General features: G+C 33.4%; 1 protein-coding gene across 12 annotated transcripts in view; it reads left to right on the plus strand.

Moving 5' to 3' along the window:
- LOC130904180 (collagen alpha chain CG42342) overlaps positions 1 to 14,832 on the plus strand; it is a 434,425-nt gene extending 419,593 nt beyond the window's left edge. For 9 of the 12 annotated variants that reach the window (XM_057816791.1, XM_057816788.1, XM_057816792.1 and 6 more), the window contains 7 exons: positions 1,483 to 1,509; positions 1,599 to 1,652; positions 4,877 to 4,903; positions 9,007 to 9,042; positions 9,631 to 9,765; positions 11,418 to 11,598; positions 14,466 to 14,832. In XM_057816791.1, the coding sequence (XP_057672774.1) occupies positions 1,483 to 1,509; positions 1,599 to 1,652; positions 4,877 to 4,903; positions 9,007 to 9,042; positions 9,631 to 9,765; positions 11,418 to 11,567 (429 nt within the window). In that variant the 3' untranslated portion in view covers positions 11,568 to 11,598; positions 14,466 to 14,832. The remainder of the gene's footprint in view (positions 1 to 1,482; positions 1,510 to 1,598; positions 1,653 to 4,876; positions 4,904 to 9,006; positions 9,043 to 9,630; positions 9,766 to 11,417; positions 11,599 to 14,465) is intronic. The other 3 variants (XM_057816799.1, XM_057816797.1, XM_057816800.1) reach the window with 1 other exon arrangement.
- Positions 14,833 to 15,612: the final 780 nt, after the last annotated feature.

The following is a 15,612-nucleotide window of genomic DNA, read 5'->3' on the forward strand; positions in this document are numbered from 1 at the left end:
CTAATGTGATGTGCGAGTATGGCAGTTATTTTTTCACTTTTGAAACTATCTGGTAATTTATAAAGTATAATTCAACATCAATAAACTTAAAAAATGTACGATATGCAATCAAAAGTTGGGTAGATATATTCCTTTACCGAAAAAAATTGCATCAAATAAATTGAAATATAATCGTCGATAGATGATTTCCTTCCGAAATTTATATTTTGGTTTTGAAATTCATGAAAATATCCCGTCCAATCAATCATTTATAAAAAATAACCTGCATTCTTCAACTAATTTAACCAATCTTCCGTGAAACTATGTAATTTCTTTATTTTTACAACTACAAATACCTTCACATCCGGTTACATTCTTTATTTTTCTTGTTGTCGTTGATTCTCCTTCCTCGTTATAAATTCAATCATCATCCACCTCAGTTCAGTATTATTCTCTCCTTTCACTATATCTCGTTTCTGTCCTTAAGCGTCAATCTGTTTTTATTAATTATACATATATATTTTCTTATCCTTTTTTTCTCATATCTCTTCATTGTAATTTAATTTTTGTGAAGTTCATTTCAATTCTTTTTCATTTTCATTTTTCATATAATGGAGGATACAAATTCAAAGACACTTTTTTATTAGAATAGAAATATATAAAGAATGATTGAGTGAAATTTCAATTGTTTTATTGATGTGGATTACATAAATCTTGATATAAGTTGTGATTTTGAAAACAATAACAAAATTTTGAGACAATAGAAGGAAATGCTGCCGCTTATGCACATAAAATGGTTTCCGCTCAACAACACAATTCATTTATTTTTATACGCCACTAAATTCATTGAAGAAGGTATTTTGGAAAGGTGTTTTTGAGAATAAAGTGACTGAAAAAGGCTAAGGGTTAGAAAAACCCCTGAAGAATTGTAAGATATTTTTTAGATTTACTAATTGACTAGGATAATTTTGATGTACTATTATAAACATGTACGGAGTAATTGTTTGTGCATGTGCTGTAAGTATTAAAGAAGCTTTAATTTATACTCTGCTTCATGCATTTTAACCTCTTCACAATCACATATATTCAATTACAGATATATAAATTCAGGGTTTCCGATACCCAAACTCAGTCTTGTGATATAAAAAAAATAACCGTAGGCTTATCTTAATCATAAATTGAATAATCTCCTTATTAACAATCAAGGAGAATTACGTAACACAACTCGGGAACTATTGGAAGTTTAATGTGTGATTTGGTGGATTCATTACAATTTAAATAAATTTTCATTTTTGAAACTTAAAACTGAAAATCTACCCTTCCGTATCATATTGATGAAAAATTCATGTCGGTGCTCGGTTAACAATTTTATCTCTATTTCCTTTCTCTTACTAACAAGCATGAATAGCTACGGTATGGTGATTGAAAAGCATTTTGGCGCACATCATCAAAAAACGTATTCCGCAAAAACAATTTATATATTTCGTTATATATATTTCACAGGGACCTCCGGGACTAGATGGAATGAAAGTAAGTGAATTATCATTTGCCTTTTGTTTTGTTTCAAACGGTTTGGTAGCGAATGAACGAATTTATTTATTAACCAACTTTGTTATTAGGGGGCACAAGGGGAACCAGGAAATAAAGGAGAGAGAGGAGATCCTGGCCTCCCGGTGAGTAATATTTGAACTTTGATTAAAAAATATTCAAAGTTTATAATCTCATTTACATGTTATGGAGGATAGTATTCATAATGACCAATTAAAGAGGAAAAGAACTATCAAAAACTGTTGGTGGTGTTGAAACTGCCTGAAGGGCATTTCTTCTATAGTTTATACTGTTCGTCAGTATAAAGATGAGACATTTGCTCAAAAACTTTCATAGCGTAAAATTACTACATGTCACAACTATTTTTTTGGAGATACAATCTTGAAATTTTTTCAATTAGATCTTATTTAGTCTCTGCAATTACACTGCTCAACAAATGATAGGAATTAAAGTGATCTTATATCTGATATAATGATAAATAAAATGTATATTCTTGTTTCCTTCTTTGGCAAACTAAACTGATTTATCTATTGCCCAATTGTGATTCAGATATTTCAAAAAGTATGCCTCGAAAACGTTTAATACCCGCCCATATGCATTAAATTTTACAGCGGATATCTGAAGGAGTACCACAGTGTAAGCTGCTCAACTTTTGAAGTTTATATGTTATCGGTATGTGTCAAATGGTGCAGCCTTATATATTCAGGGTTCAGGGTGAGATCGCATCCCAACTGAAGCTGAGGATGGTTACGTATGAGGGCCGTGTTTTTTTCAATCTCCAATAGGCTATAAATAAAAAAAAAGTTTATGTAAAACAAAAATTTTATTACCAAAATATTGATACACTTACAGTTACTGTTCGACATAATTACCGAAGAGATTGTGACATTTGTCATATCTGTGGACGAGCCTAACCGTTCAGTAACAATAGACTACAAAACAGACCTGAAACTTTCGAAAATTCCGTAGACAAAGCAGTAATGGTGAATCGGCGGTTTTCTTTAATCATTCTGTCAACTTGTTGAACCAAGTCATCTGAAACGACAGATTCGCGTTCTAGGCCCCCTTCATCATACACATCATCATTACGGCCATCTCTAAACTTTCGACACCATTCGCGCAGAACACCATCAATCATGATGTTTTCCCCATACACACGACTCATTCTCCGATGAAACGGGAGCATCGATAATGGCGGATATGTTTACGTGGCTATAGCACAACGCCGACTGACGCCCGAATGTCAACAATTACGAAGTGTGTAGTGCGAGAACTTCGCAGTTGCCTACAGCGCATGCCCGCTTTCTTCTGCCCGTATCAATAGGGCGTAATGCCACAGGTACGATAATTTCAAACGCAATGGTCAGAAGGCGGATACAGATGGCTGGTGTAGAGAGAAGAAACATTGTACCATATTCATAATTAACTAGAGCAAATGTTATGGTGATGGACCGAGGAATTCGGATGAATCCAGGTTACTTCTAAGTTAATGCGATGAACGTGTCTTGATTTGGGAGGACTGATTCAGTGGTATAATGAACTAAAGGGAGTTCCGACAGCTGCTTTTGGTAGAAATTTGATTACAATTTGAGGTGTAATTGGTTTTACTGACTACACAAATTTAATAATATTGATCAATACCACAATACAGCAAGAATAGCAAGATATAGAATTATTTTGCAATTTGCGGTTGTAGTTTCTGATGATTTTATTTTAATTGATGAAAATGCCCTTCCTTATTATTGTGATAAAAAGACAAGAGGTCACAGTTTGGACAAAATGACGTAGCCCACACAGTCACTTGTGTGTCCCTTGACTCGTTACGATAAAAATCGTGGCATGAATTTATTAAATTATTGTGTTATCATCAATACTTAATAAGTGTGTGAAACTTTGATTGAATCCGACGTTTTGAAGTGCTCAAATTAAAAGATTTCATTACGTACATACATACAAAGCTAATACAGAGTTCGGCATAATTCAGGCAACAATGCACCGTTAAAATAAATGTATTAAAAAAAGAGATTCAAAGGAGAATTACTGTGAGTGTTCAAACTAATGCCCATCTTGATCAATGCATTTACGGCAACGTTTCTCAACGGAAAGCATATCAAGCTGTCGAAGAGTTTCAAATTCTTCTTCAATTGCAGTTCAGAAGTCGGGAAGAATGCGTGGTCCTATTGCAAAAACTCGGTCCTTAGAAAGCTCCACAGAAAGAAATCACAGGTCACATAACCGTGCAAGACGTTCAATGAATCCTCGTCTGCATATCCAAAATTAAGGTACTCCAGCACCAGCACACATAACGCGTAGTGCGGTGAAGCTCCATCCTGCATGGAATGACGGATGTTCGCGTGTGCTGGATCGTTGTCTATTTGCCCACGAAAATCGAACATTTCCATATAACAATGGCCCGTCACGTGACACACAATCCCACACAGTCCCACGAAACCTCCCGCCCACACACACACCCCAGAAAAAGGGTGAAAGTTTTCTTCAATGAAGACGTGAGGATTCTGGTCGTTCCAGTACAAGCTGTTTGCCGATTGGCCGTACCGTTCAGCTTAAAGCAAAATTCCAATCTGCGATCGAAATCGTGAAGTGCGTGGAGGAGACGTGAACGGTAAACTGCATAGTGGATGCGTTTTAGCATTCGTCGTATAGATCGTTCGGATATTTAAAGTTCTCCTGATAGCGTGCTAATTTCATTAATTCTTCAATCCCGAGTAAATCTAGTAGATTTGAGTCTCGTTCGTAGTAGGATGGTTCAAAGAGATATTAAACATACAGATATTATTAAATTCAATTAAATGATAATTTTTATATTAACTTACTAAAAAAAAGGTCGAAGAATATTAACAATACGTATTATCTTTAGCAATTGTTGAGCAATGTATTAATAGTACTTTTTGACTGAAATAGTCAATTTATTCCAAAATTAATTTGAAAAACAAACAATTGGATTCATCGTTATTGTAGCATAGGAAACAAATGAACAATCTTAATGAAAAATATTGAAATAATGGGATAACATCTTGTCTTATTAAATGTTATGTTGTAAACCACAACGCATCGTCAACATCCAATTTTAAATCACTAATGAAACTTCTGGAATTGAAGAAATTCCAGTACATTGGCAAAATGTATCAACATTTGTGTAATAAAAAATAGCAATAAACGTAGATAGATATACGTAGCTGCTTCAATTTTATTTTTAACGAACTAAATCAAAAACTAAATAATATGAGTAATGCTTATTAACAAAATAACAAAAATATTATTAGTTGTTATCATTGTTTGTAGCTTTCTATTAACTACTAACCAACATATCCGTATTTTTATATTTCAGGGTACAGATGGGATTCCAGGACAAGAGGTATTATATCAGAAATATTAAGTTGAAGTTATATTACATCAAATTGACACAAACCTAAATTTACTATGATAAATAATGTTAAACTAAAAATAAAAATTTCATAATTTCAACTGAAAAAATTAATGTAGCTCTGTATAGTACATTTCAATAAAAACTATGACGAATGACTTTATAGAAGAGTTTATAGCCAACCTAGAACTAATCAGTACATCAATCAAATATGACAGATTTCGATTAATGTCAAATCATGTCATTTCAGGTCATTGAGCGTCTATTCCTGTCAATTCATGTCGATTGTCAACCATTGAAGCCGATTGAGGTCGATTCAAGTGAGATTACATCATTTAGAGTCTTTCTTGTCATTTAATGTCGATTATGATCCATAGAAACCATTTAAGGTCGATTGTCACTTGATGTTGTCTTTTTATGTCTATTGATGTCGATTCATGTCAAAACAAGTCATTTCAGGTCATTTAGAGTCTATTTTGTCAGCTCATATGGATTGTTATCGATTGAAGCCGTTTGAGGTCGATTGTCACTTGATGTTGATTGGTGTCTTTTGATATCTATTGACATCGATTGGTGTCGATTCACGCCAAACCATATAGTTTCAAGTTATTTGCCGTCTATTATTCTATACATAGCTCCAGGTCTTGAATGTTCCCGAAAGAGGATAAAAACTGAATAATACCGCGCTTGCCCACCTATATTTTTACTTTATCATCTTGATTCCAGGTCTCTATTGCACATTGATGAGCTTAGGCCGGAAAGAATACTATCATAATATTTTCGAAAATGCCCTGGGGGATTAATAGAGTAGGGTAAATTTACAGAGCAAAACAAATATTTGGAATAGCATTCCGCAAATCATCGAATCATAGGCGTAAACTTGCTGCAATCTGTCTTTTTAAATAGTGAACTAGAAGTGGAGTTCCAGCAAATGAACCATTGAAACGAAGGAACACATATCTTTCTCTAGAATTTCAATATTTACCCATTTGATGTGTGCATAATACGTGTTAAAATTATTGGCTTTCATAATATAAGGAGGTTCCTGAATATTTTCACTATCACTTCTAGCTGTTTCCTTTTAAATTGGTTTCTACATATATCTCATATTCCGTAGAGTAGTGGAGCCTATGAACCAGTAAAATACTTTTCGAATTAATCCAAATAATGTCGGTTTCCAATATTCAATCTGTTTTTTAAATAATCATACAAATATAAAGCGTTAGTTATCGAAATATAGCCCATCGTTTTCCATGGTTATATCCCAACGTTCAGAAAACTCTTTGAGACCTTGGTAAAAACATTCTTTAGTCTGCAAACACATCTTCAACATCTCCTTTGGATTCAAGTTTCTTCCCACGTAAGAATTAATTTCGTCATGGATCTAAGTAAATAAATAAAACTAAACCTGGATACTATCTATCATAAAAGTATACTGCAACGTCAATAACCAAAAAAAGAAATAGTCACATGTGAAAAACGACATTACTTATGAGACACCCTCTGAGTATCTGTAGCTCTACAGTTTCCCTATATAATTAAGCTGAACCTACAATAAATAAACTGCTAGGTTCATTCCTTTCTTGAAATTTGGTTTCCTCTTTTTTTAAATGCCTGCCAGAATAGACTAATTATCCTCAGACTGGCTATTTTTTACTATTCAAGGTATCAAGTTTTCTAAAAATGAAATATAAGGAGCTCTTTGTTAATTTGTTAATCAACACATATCACTAGTTCTTTCAGCTTTTGAATAACAAGAGGTCTTTCATGTAGAACTTGGCCATTTTTTAAAACTTCGCGGAGCCCTATTCTAGAGGAGACTCAATTCCAATCTTCTCACACCTCCAGCATGCTTACTTGCTCTCAATTCTGCTTATCCAATTTGTTCCAAATTATCACCCAAACATATCGAATTATCAAATTTATTTTTATGGAACACACCTGCCGACTAATATTATCGGTAGCAATTAACTTCTACAGATATCACTATTTCTGAAATTTTAGGCAGTATCAATTAATTCATTTTGTAATGTCTGTGTAAATATATTAGTTTTTCCTCTTCAAAGTACCTTACGTGAAGCTTAAAAGTTTTTTCACATGCAGTAAAATTTAATTCCAAAAAATTTCCTGAGGATATTGCATGATAAGATTGCTAGAGATTTCGTGGGATTCACGAAAAGAAAACTACTTTGTTAACAGAAAAAAATTGAATATCTATATAAATACCCAGAATCTGTCTCCAATTTTCTTTTTCTGAATAAATCTCTCTTGGAAGTCCTTGATCAATAACCTGTCATCAAGGGCGTCGCCAGCTTATGACTAAGGGGGGGCCATGGGGCAATATTATGGTGGTTAAAAAATATGAACGCCTGGTACAGTCGAGAGAACGAAGCGTTACACTTTTAAAAGTTTTTGCCTCGATGACGATTGTAATAAGAACGGTTCCAATATCAATGTATAAAACTTCAGAAGCCCCCAAGAGTACAATAACTAAATCAAACTTTTAAACACATTAATAATTATTTATGCGAAGATTTTTAGCGAAAGTTTTGTTTTTAGTATTTTGAGGCTGCTAAAGGATCGCTCTACTGTACAGGTCGTGTATGGTAAAGCGATCAAAATTTGTAATGCTTTTTCCGTTTCGGGAAAGAAGGAATTTGAATTAAACCTATCGCCCCACAATTGCTGCCAAAGTTTGATTTCATTCTTTATATTCGGTAAATCATAAAACTGGGCAATAGATTCACAAGTTTATTTCAGATTTTCAGTTATCATCTTTTCTATCTGCGCAGAGTGTAACTTAGATAATGCGAATGATGGCGTGTTTTCTTCAACAAAACGTACTTCAAGGAGGTGATAATTAAATCCAAGTATGGTATTACTAAAGACCTCTTTCAGTATTCTGAAGGAGTTTCTGCTGGAAGATTGCTTCTGTGACGTTGTTTCCTCGTAATACGTGGTATTAATGTAATGTTCTCTTCCAATCCGACTTTCTCTACTTTAACAGCAGCTTCCTTTATAATTTAGTCTGTCTCTTTTTCCGGATTTTCACGGTGGTTTTCAATTAAAAGTAAAATCCGTTCAACGTGTTCCGAGGCTTTGACCACGTCCAAAGCTACATATTGGACACAAATTTTACAAAACTAATGTGAATGCTGGTGAACGGTGACGGCGATTTTAAAAACTGATGTCAAAATCTGTTATTCTGAATATTTCAATACTTTCTACAATATACATTAAACCTTAATTTGTCATGCGATGCGGAATTTATTAATAGATAAGGAAGTCAATTGCTCGCACGGCCTTAAGACTTTGGTTGCTTTGCGGCTAGCTACATTTGATCTCTAGGGGGAGGCAACTGACCTCCTGCCCCCCCTGGCGACGCCCTTGCCTTGCCATGATTTAAATTGTTATTTTTGCGTTGTTCGTTTTATCACAAATACTTGGAACTCTTCTATAGTTAGAAAACATTGTAAAACTGATGATTAACTATTTAATAGTAAGGAAAAGAGATGATCTGTGATAGATGTAATGATGAAAAACTAATACTGTTTTTACGCTATATTCCCTTGATCGAGATACCTCGTTGACAGTAGGTAGACTCAAATTTTCTTTAACCAAAATAGGACCGTAAATACCAACCAAGGAATTCGCCTCCATTTGAATTTATTTCCCGGGTATATATTAATCTCCGCCCATATCAGGCTTTAACGATATACAAACCATAAAGTGAAAATATAAAAAACGTTGCATAGTTTAATATTTCTCTAAGAAGAAGTGAAAGAACTGTAAAAGTGTTGAGAACCAGCGTTTTAGTAGTTTATAGAGAAATGAAAGTTAAGCTTGGACACAAAATTAGATAGAATTTTAAAAATCAATAGACTGACGTTCGATTGTAAATTAATCAACTTCCAAACGATAAATAATCTCGCAAATTATACGGAATTTTTAAACAACATTCAAGTTTCTTACATAACTTATATTCATATGTTTGTTCACTGTTTTTCTGGTTCTATAATTAGGAAAATTTCAATTCAAATTATCGGATTCGAAAGCAATAATATATAAGTAATTAATCTTTTGTCTGTTTCTAGGGACCCAAGGGTGATAAAGGATACAAAGGTGATGCGGTAAGTAATAAAATAATCAGTTATGTCACAACATCTACAAAAATAATCGATTATTCCACTAGTAACGAGTTGTAGCGTAACAAATTGGTTTTTAAGCATTATGTTGAGAACATAGAAATCGATATATTTCGATAGCTCGACTGGTATTCATTAATATTATATAATAAATACTAACTCTTGAAAAAATATCTTCCGAACGCTTTTCTGTGTTAAATATCCAATTTTTTAGCTTATTTCTAATGTTAAAGCTATTCCGAAGATATTCATTTGGATTTTATGACTTTTTGAGAAATTTGAGGTAGTTACTATTGCAGCAAACATTGTTGGACCGAAGGTACTGAACCAGAATATAATCTCTTGTCTATACGCTCTGACCAATTCGTAACTTCTATTGGCTAATTTTATTATGAAGTATATAATCATAATTAAAAATGTTATAAACATCAAATATATATCAACAATTCTCATTAGCCACAGACCATTATTTTTACGATAAATTTTCCATTTGTCTTCGTATCGTTGTCCTAAATATTCGCACTTAGAATATACTTAATCTTCGAAACCGATAATACTATTTCGTTTCTCAAGGGTCCATTTGGAAAAAGAGGGAGAAAAGGTGATAAAGGTGATAAAGGAGATCAAGGAGTACCAGGATTAGATGCGCCTTGTCCTTTAGGAACCGATGGTTTACCGTTACCAGGATGTGGCTGGAGACCACCAAAAGTAAGCTCGTAAAAATGTTAGGTACTTTTAAGTAACCACTCCAGAGTCATTAACTTTTTTGTTTTGAAATTTGTTAGTAAAAATAGTATAAGATTTTATCTTTTCCATTTTTAATCATACCACCCGTATAACAATCAGTTTAATCATATCTGCAACTAATGGTTTGTAAACAAAGTGATTATTGGAACCAATAACAAATTACCATTATTTTAGGATCATCTTCTGCTTACATTAATTCCTCCAATTACACTTTAAATATTAGCTTTGTTCGCGGGTCTGATTCCGAATCAGTTTAGGAACCGATCGCATGCGCATTTTCAAACATAACATGTCGTTCGAGGGGGGAGAAGTCATCAACCCGCTAACGATAACTTTTAAAGTGCGTATGCGATCGCTTCCTAAACTAATTCGAAATGAGACTCGTAAACAAAATTATTTTCTCATTGTTCACATTACTGGATAGCTTCTATTATCCAAAAAAGATCTATTAGATCTGGTGATTAAAAGGAAAACACACGGATCCATGAAACTAATAGCTTGATTGATCATAAACAAAAAATAATCACCAAAGTTTCAGCCAATGAAATAATATCAACCGGCTTTAGAAACAAAATAACCTAAATAAACCTTTGGTGCTCTGTATTAAGGTTACCCGAGCAATCTAGAGAGTCCAATTAATTTATGTCACAATTCTACTGTTGATTTCATAATAATCTATAAGCAGAATTTAAAGACCTATGCATATATAATAGCGGCAAATAAATTAAGCAGGAAACCCCGGAGTTAGATCAAAAGCTTGTAACAAAAGCCGGTATTTTCTTAAAGAACCTAATCTTTTAAAAGTCGCGAGATAACCTCCTGTATACCTGATACTAAATTAATCCTCGGCTGGTTACTTGGACACTAGTAGAGGTTAAGTCTAAAGCAGATAGGCTTCCTAAAAGTAGGAAGATGGAACAGGATGCCGGAGAGTCAAACCAAAGTGAGTGTATAATATCCAGAGCGATTTGGCCGAGGATCATTGAAGAGAGAAAAATTACATAGTCGAAATAATTAATTTAGAAAAACTTTGGAGTGATTTATGTTGGCACAATACTGGAAAATGACAATTTACAACTATTGCCTGTACGGTCGGTGCCTTTTCTTCGAAGAAAAACGATGCCAAACTCTGAGAGACGACACAACAAATTGTTTTGAAGAAATAGCAGAAACAAAAAAAGTTAAAAACTTCATTCGAGTTTGGAAATTCTTGAAAGTAGATTTGAAAGCTTGTTAACTAAGTTTCCAAATTGTGGGGAACAAAAGTAAGAAAATGTACATCAGGCCTCCAAGTGAAGCACGAACAATATAGTCTAACCTTAACAAACCCGAGCCCAATCCTGTGTAACATTATAATAGATAACATTAACATCATTTTTCCAACTGTTCATAGGGAACCTTTGAAGAAAACAGAGATTTGAAACCTAACCTAACCAGGCGATTTCATTGTGTATCTTTTATAAATAATAATATGGTAACAAATTGCTTTTGTTGAACTATTCCCTAAAATTTTATCACAGGTATGATTAATAATGAGGTGCATTCTATTAAAAAATAATACTAACTGTGTGTTGTAACATTAACCGCATGGGTGTTGGCGTTACTAATTTCAGGATATACCTCGACCTGCTCCACCACCTCCAATAAACATGGACTTTGAAACAGAAGATCCTACTGATGAAGGTGAGGATTATGAGGAAGTCGAAGGTGAAGAGTATGACGACTATGCTGAAATCAACCAAGCACTACCAACTGACAGTTAATCCACACTAACGTTTCATATTTCTATTATTGGTAGGTAATTAATGAATAATCGTATCAACATCACTTGGAAATACTCAATAGATATCAGTATAATCTATTAACTGCATCATTAATACTTTAGAAGTAGAATCTTGCCACATAAAAATGAATTAATGTAGAGTAACCATAGTATGAAGCCTTCCCTTACATAATCCAAACCTTCCAAGGTCAATCAATGGAAGAAGATTGAAGAAAAGAATAAATAGAATATATTAGCTTGATGTTTTTTGTTTGAATTGTCAGTAGCTCTTGAATATCTTCTGGACGGCGACTTCTCCTATTGATGTGAAGATTATAAAATCCTATTTTAAGAGAACATATAAACATTTCCTTCTCAAACCTACATGGCACAAGTTAATTATCAATTGACACCATCGATCAATAAGTCCCCGGTCTGAAATATAGTGGTCACTACAACTCGCATTTTCAAAATTTTTTTTTAATTAAACCTTAGAAACTACCCTTGAGTTCATTCTCTCCAGCAATTTGTTTGTTAACAATCCGATAGCTATTTAAACAACGAGAAAAAAATTAGTGTGTGTGGTAAGTGGTTAAATGGAAAAATACTTTTGAGGCCGAGGATTGACTCGGAAAATATTATGATGATTATTCACCAAGAAAATCAACCTTAGTTGAGCATTAAACAGTTCGTATGAGCACCTATTATGGTCAATGATTGGAACTTTAAAACGAGGTGTTTACGCCTTAAACCATAAAAAATTGTGGTTAACAAAAATTTTATAATAGAAATCTCGAAAATATCATATGAAAGTGTTTGCCTGAGCATTTGGGTTGTCGCTGTAGTGCAGTAAAATTAGCCGTGAGTTATTCACGGATTTCTACCACGAATATTTTTTAAAAAAATAAACTAAACTTCCGCGGAAAAATTTTCATAGACGTAACATATAATGACATTATAATAGACTTCTACTAACAAGATTAACTGATTAAAAAATTGTTAAACACGTGTTTTGTACACCCCAAAAATAAAAAGAAATCATTCAATTATCACAAGGTTTACCTAATTAGAAAACAATTTATCAAAAAATGTGATATGAGAAACTCAAAAAAAAATTCATAAAGTTTACGTTCGAACGCTGACACGCATCGTTCGATTTGAATTCGAAATTTTCTTCAACTATTGCAAAGAGTATGTAATTTATTAACAAAAAATTGTAATATCAGCTCTAATTCGCTCCCGCTTAAGTATTTTCCGTGAGGCGAACTGAAGGGTCCAGCACAATAAACGTAAATACAAAAGAATTCAAATAAGAATACAAAAGTTACAAAACCTATACCATTGGATAAAAAGTATTATTCGAGATTCAAGTGTCCTTTGCAATAGAAAATTTGAAAACATGGCGTTCTAAAATAGTTATTTTCAAGTGCGGAAAGTGATACTGTCCCGCACGCGACTGCAGTTGTCCCGAACAACGCGGAGCGGTCAACATTATTTTTTCTACGACCGTATATACAAAAAAGTATACCAACCATTTCTAGTACAGAGAATTTTATTTGATATTTTTTTCCTCTGATTCGGAGTCCTTCAAATAGCACTCAGCGACTGTAGGAGACTTCCAGCCACCGAGGCGCTTTAGTTTCGTTATTTCTTCGCCGGAGTCTGCTAGGAACGTGCCGAAGAACGTCTGAGACTGTGTCCTGTATAACGTTCCGGATTAGGTAGGCGTAAATATGCAGCAATCTCTGCTGGCATCTTACCAAAAGTGTTTACGCCAACTCATTGAACTAAGCATTTTCCATTCTTATGACGAATAAAAATCGGCGGTGTGGAGTTGTAGGTGGTCGTAAATCTGCGTACTTTCTGTACAGCGTCAAATAGGTCCCATCATTTATTTCTTCAGATAAAACAAATGATCTTGACGAATGATATTTGGAATCAGAAATTTTTAAAACAATTAGGTTGCCTTTATCTTGAATGTCGTCGACAGTGATATTTACAACCTCGGATCTGCGGAGAGCGCCAGCTAGTGCAAAAATGGTACTCACTTTAATCATCAGGTATACCTCGTCGGCAGCTAGAACCCTCTATATATCTTCTTTGGTAATAACTTGCACTTTCTGTGCTCGAAAACCAATATTTTTTTGTTTAAGAAACGACGTTAGCTTATGGAAGTTTCCTATATCCAAATTTTGTTTTATTTTCACTCAACTTTTTACCATCGAATAGCGGGACCATAATGTATTAGATTTCAAAACCTTACTGAAAATACGCCAGAAATACCTCTTTCTTATAAGTTTTGGCCCCTTCCTCCTTACACCATGTAACAAAATGGTCATATTGTACTTATTAGGTCACTTCCAAGACGTTTTAGTAACAATTACACGCCTGGGTTGTCATAGCAACTGATATTCAAATCCGGGTTGTTTGATAGATGTTTTGTGACACTCCTTTGAAGAATGTACATGGTTATATGAAAAATATCTTTATTATTTTATATTTTCAAAAAATTAAAAATGCTACAAAAAGCTAGAAAAGGTTCAAATTTTATTTGATGGACTATTTCGTAAATATTTATTTACCTGTAGTAACAATAGTTATAACCTCCGAAGTAAAAAACTATCTAATAAGGTGAAAATTTGCATAATTTTACTTTCCCACACTAGGGGGGAAAGTGACACTTTCAAAACTAAAATGCGTGCGGGTTGAAACGCACGTTCGTAGAAAAAATACTTATATCACAATTTTTTGTTGATAGATTACTTATTAAGTATCAGGAAACTATATCGAGTAATTAAACGAAGTTACATTTAAAACTTTTTTATCACACCGATGACTTATTGATCGATTGCTCAATTCAAAATGATCAGGTTGTAGTTAATTCTCATCTTTATTTCAGATCAGGCATTAACGCGACACCAGGACCTGGTTAGTACTTATAGTGTGAAGTGACCATGTATATAATTAGTGTTTCGGGAATTTTATATTATTATTTTTTGTTACTAATCAATTGAAGAACTATTAGAACTCTACAATTTTGTGTCTCTGTAGCCAATTTTAAATATTGAAATATTGTCCATATATTTATAAAAATTTGTATATGTAAATAAATGGTTTATGTCTAGTATTTTTAGATTAAGTGAACTACTTTATAGTCTTTAAATGCGTTTTTGAAATTAGTAGAAGTTTCTGTTACGACTATCAATTAATATAAATTATTTGTGACATATTTGTTGTACGTTTTTCGATTAAAGTTTCATTGTATATCATTTTGTTTTTGTAGTAGAATACGATGGTTACTACTTATATTAAGTAAGTTAATTGTCGTAGTATTTTTTCATCAACCGCTTCTCCAGGTGTAGAACAACGTTGACCTCGCATTTTATTTTTTATCTGCGAAAATAAGAAAAAATCATTGGGTACCAATCAAGGACTGTAAGGCGGATGATTCATCAATTCGATGTTTTGACTATTCAATAACGTTTTTTTTTACTTATGTGTGAGAGCTCGCATTTTCGTGGTGGAAAATGAATCGTCTTCTGCGACTGGTTTCCCTAATTTTTGAAATTCTGGCAAACAAATGCTGGTATACCATTCAGAATTCAAAATTGTACAGTATTCAACGTGAACCAGCTCGATATGGTGCTTCATTACGAAAAGTTAAGGCGAGTGGATCAGCATACTACTGTTTGTTTAATCCACGAAAGTCATAGAAAATCATGGCACGAAAATGTTCGCAATTTAATTATATTTTTACCAAGATGAATGTTTTAAATATCTGTAAACAACTCAAATAGAACTCATATAACATCCCGTTCTAAGTATGTTCACCATAAAAATTGTCAAACTTTATAATTGCAATGTCAGATGTGAAATATTCACATAAATTATAATTTAAGTAGCAACCCTCGTATACTGAAAGTTTTGATAAAAGTTCTTCACAAACTTTCTCTCCAATGAATCCTGCTAGGGTGAAGTGAACCGATTCGATGATCAGAATCATATATTTCAATCGAGAAATTTTGCTTTTCTCTCAAACATGTGTT

This window comes from Diorhabda carinulata, chromosome 2, assembly GCF_026250575.1.
Source record: "Diorhabda carinulata isolate Delta chromosome 2, icDioCari1.1, whole genome shotgun sequence".
Lineage (NCBI taxonomy): Eukaryota > Metazoa > Arthropoda > Insecta > Coleoptera > Chrysomelidae > Diorhabda > Diorhabda carinulata.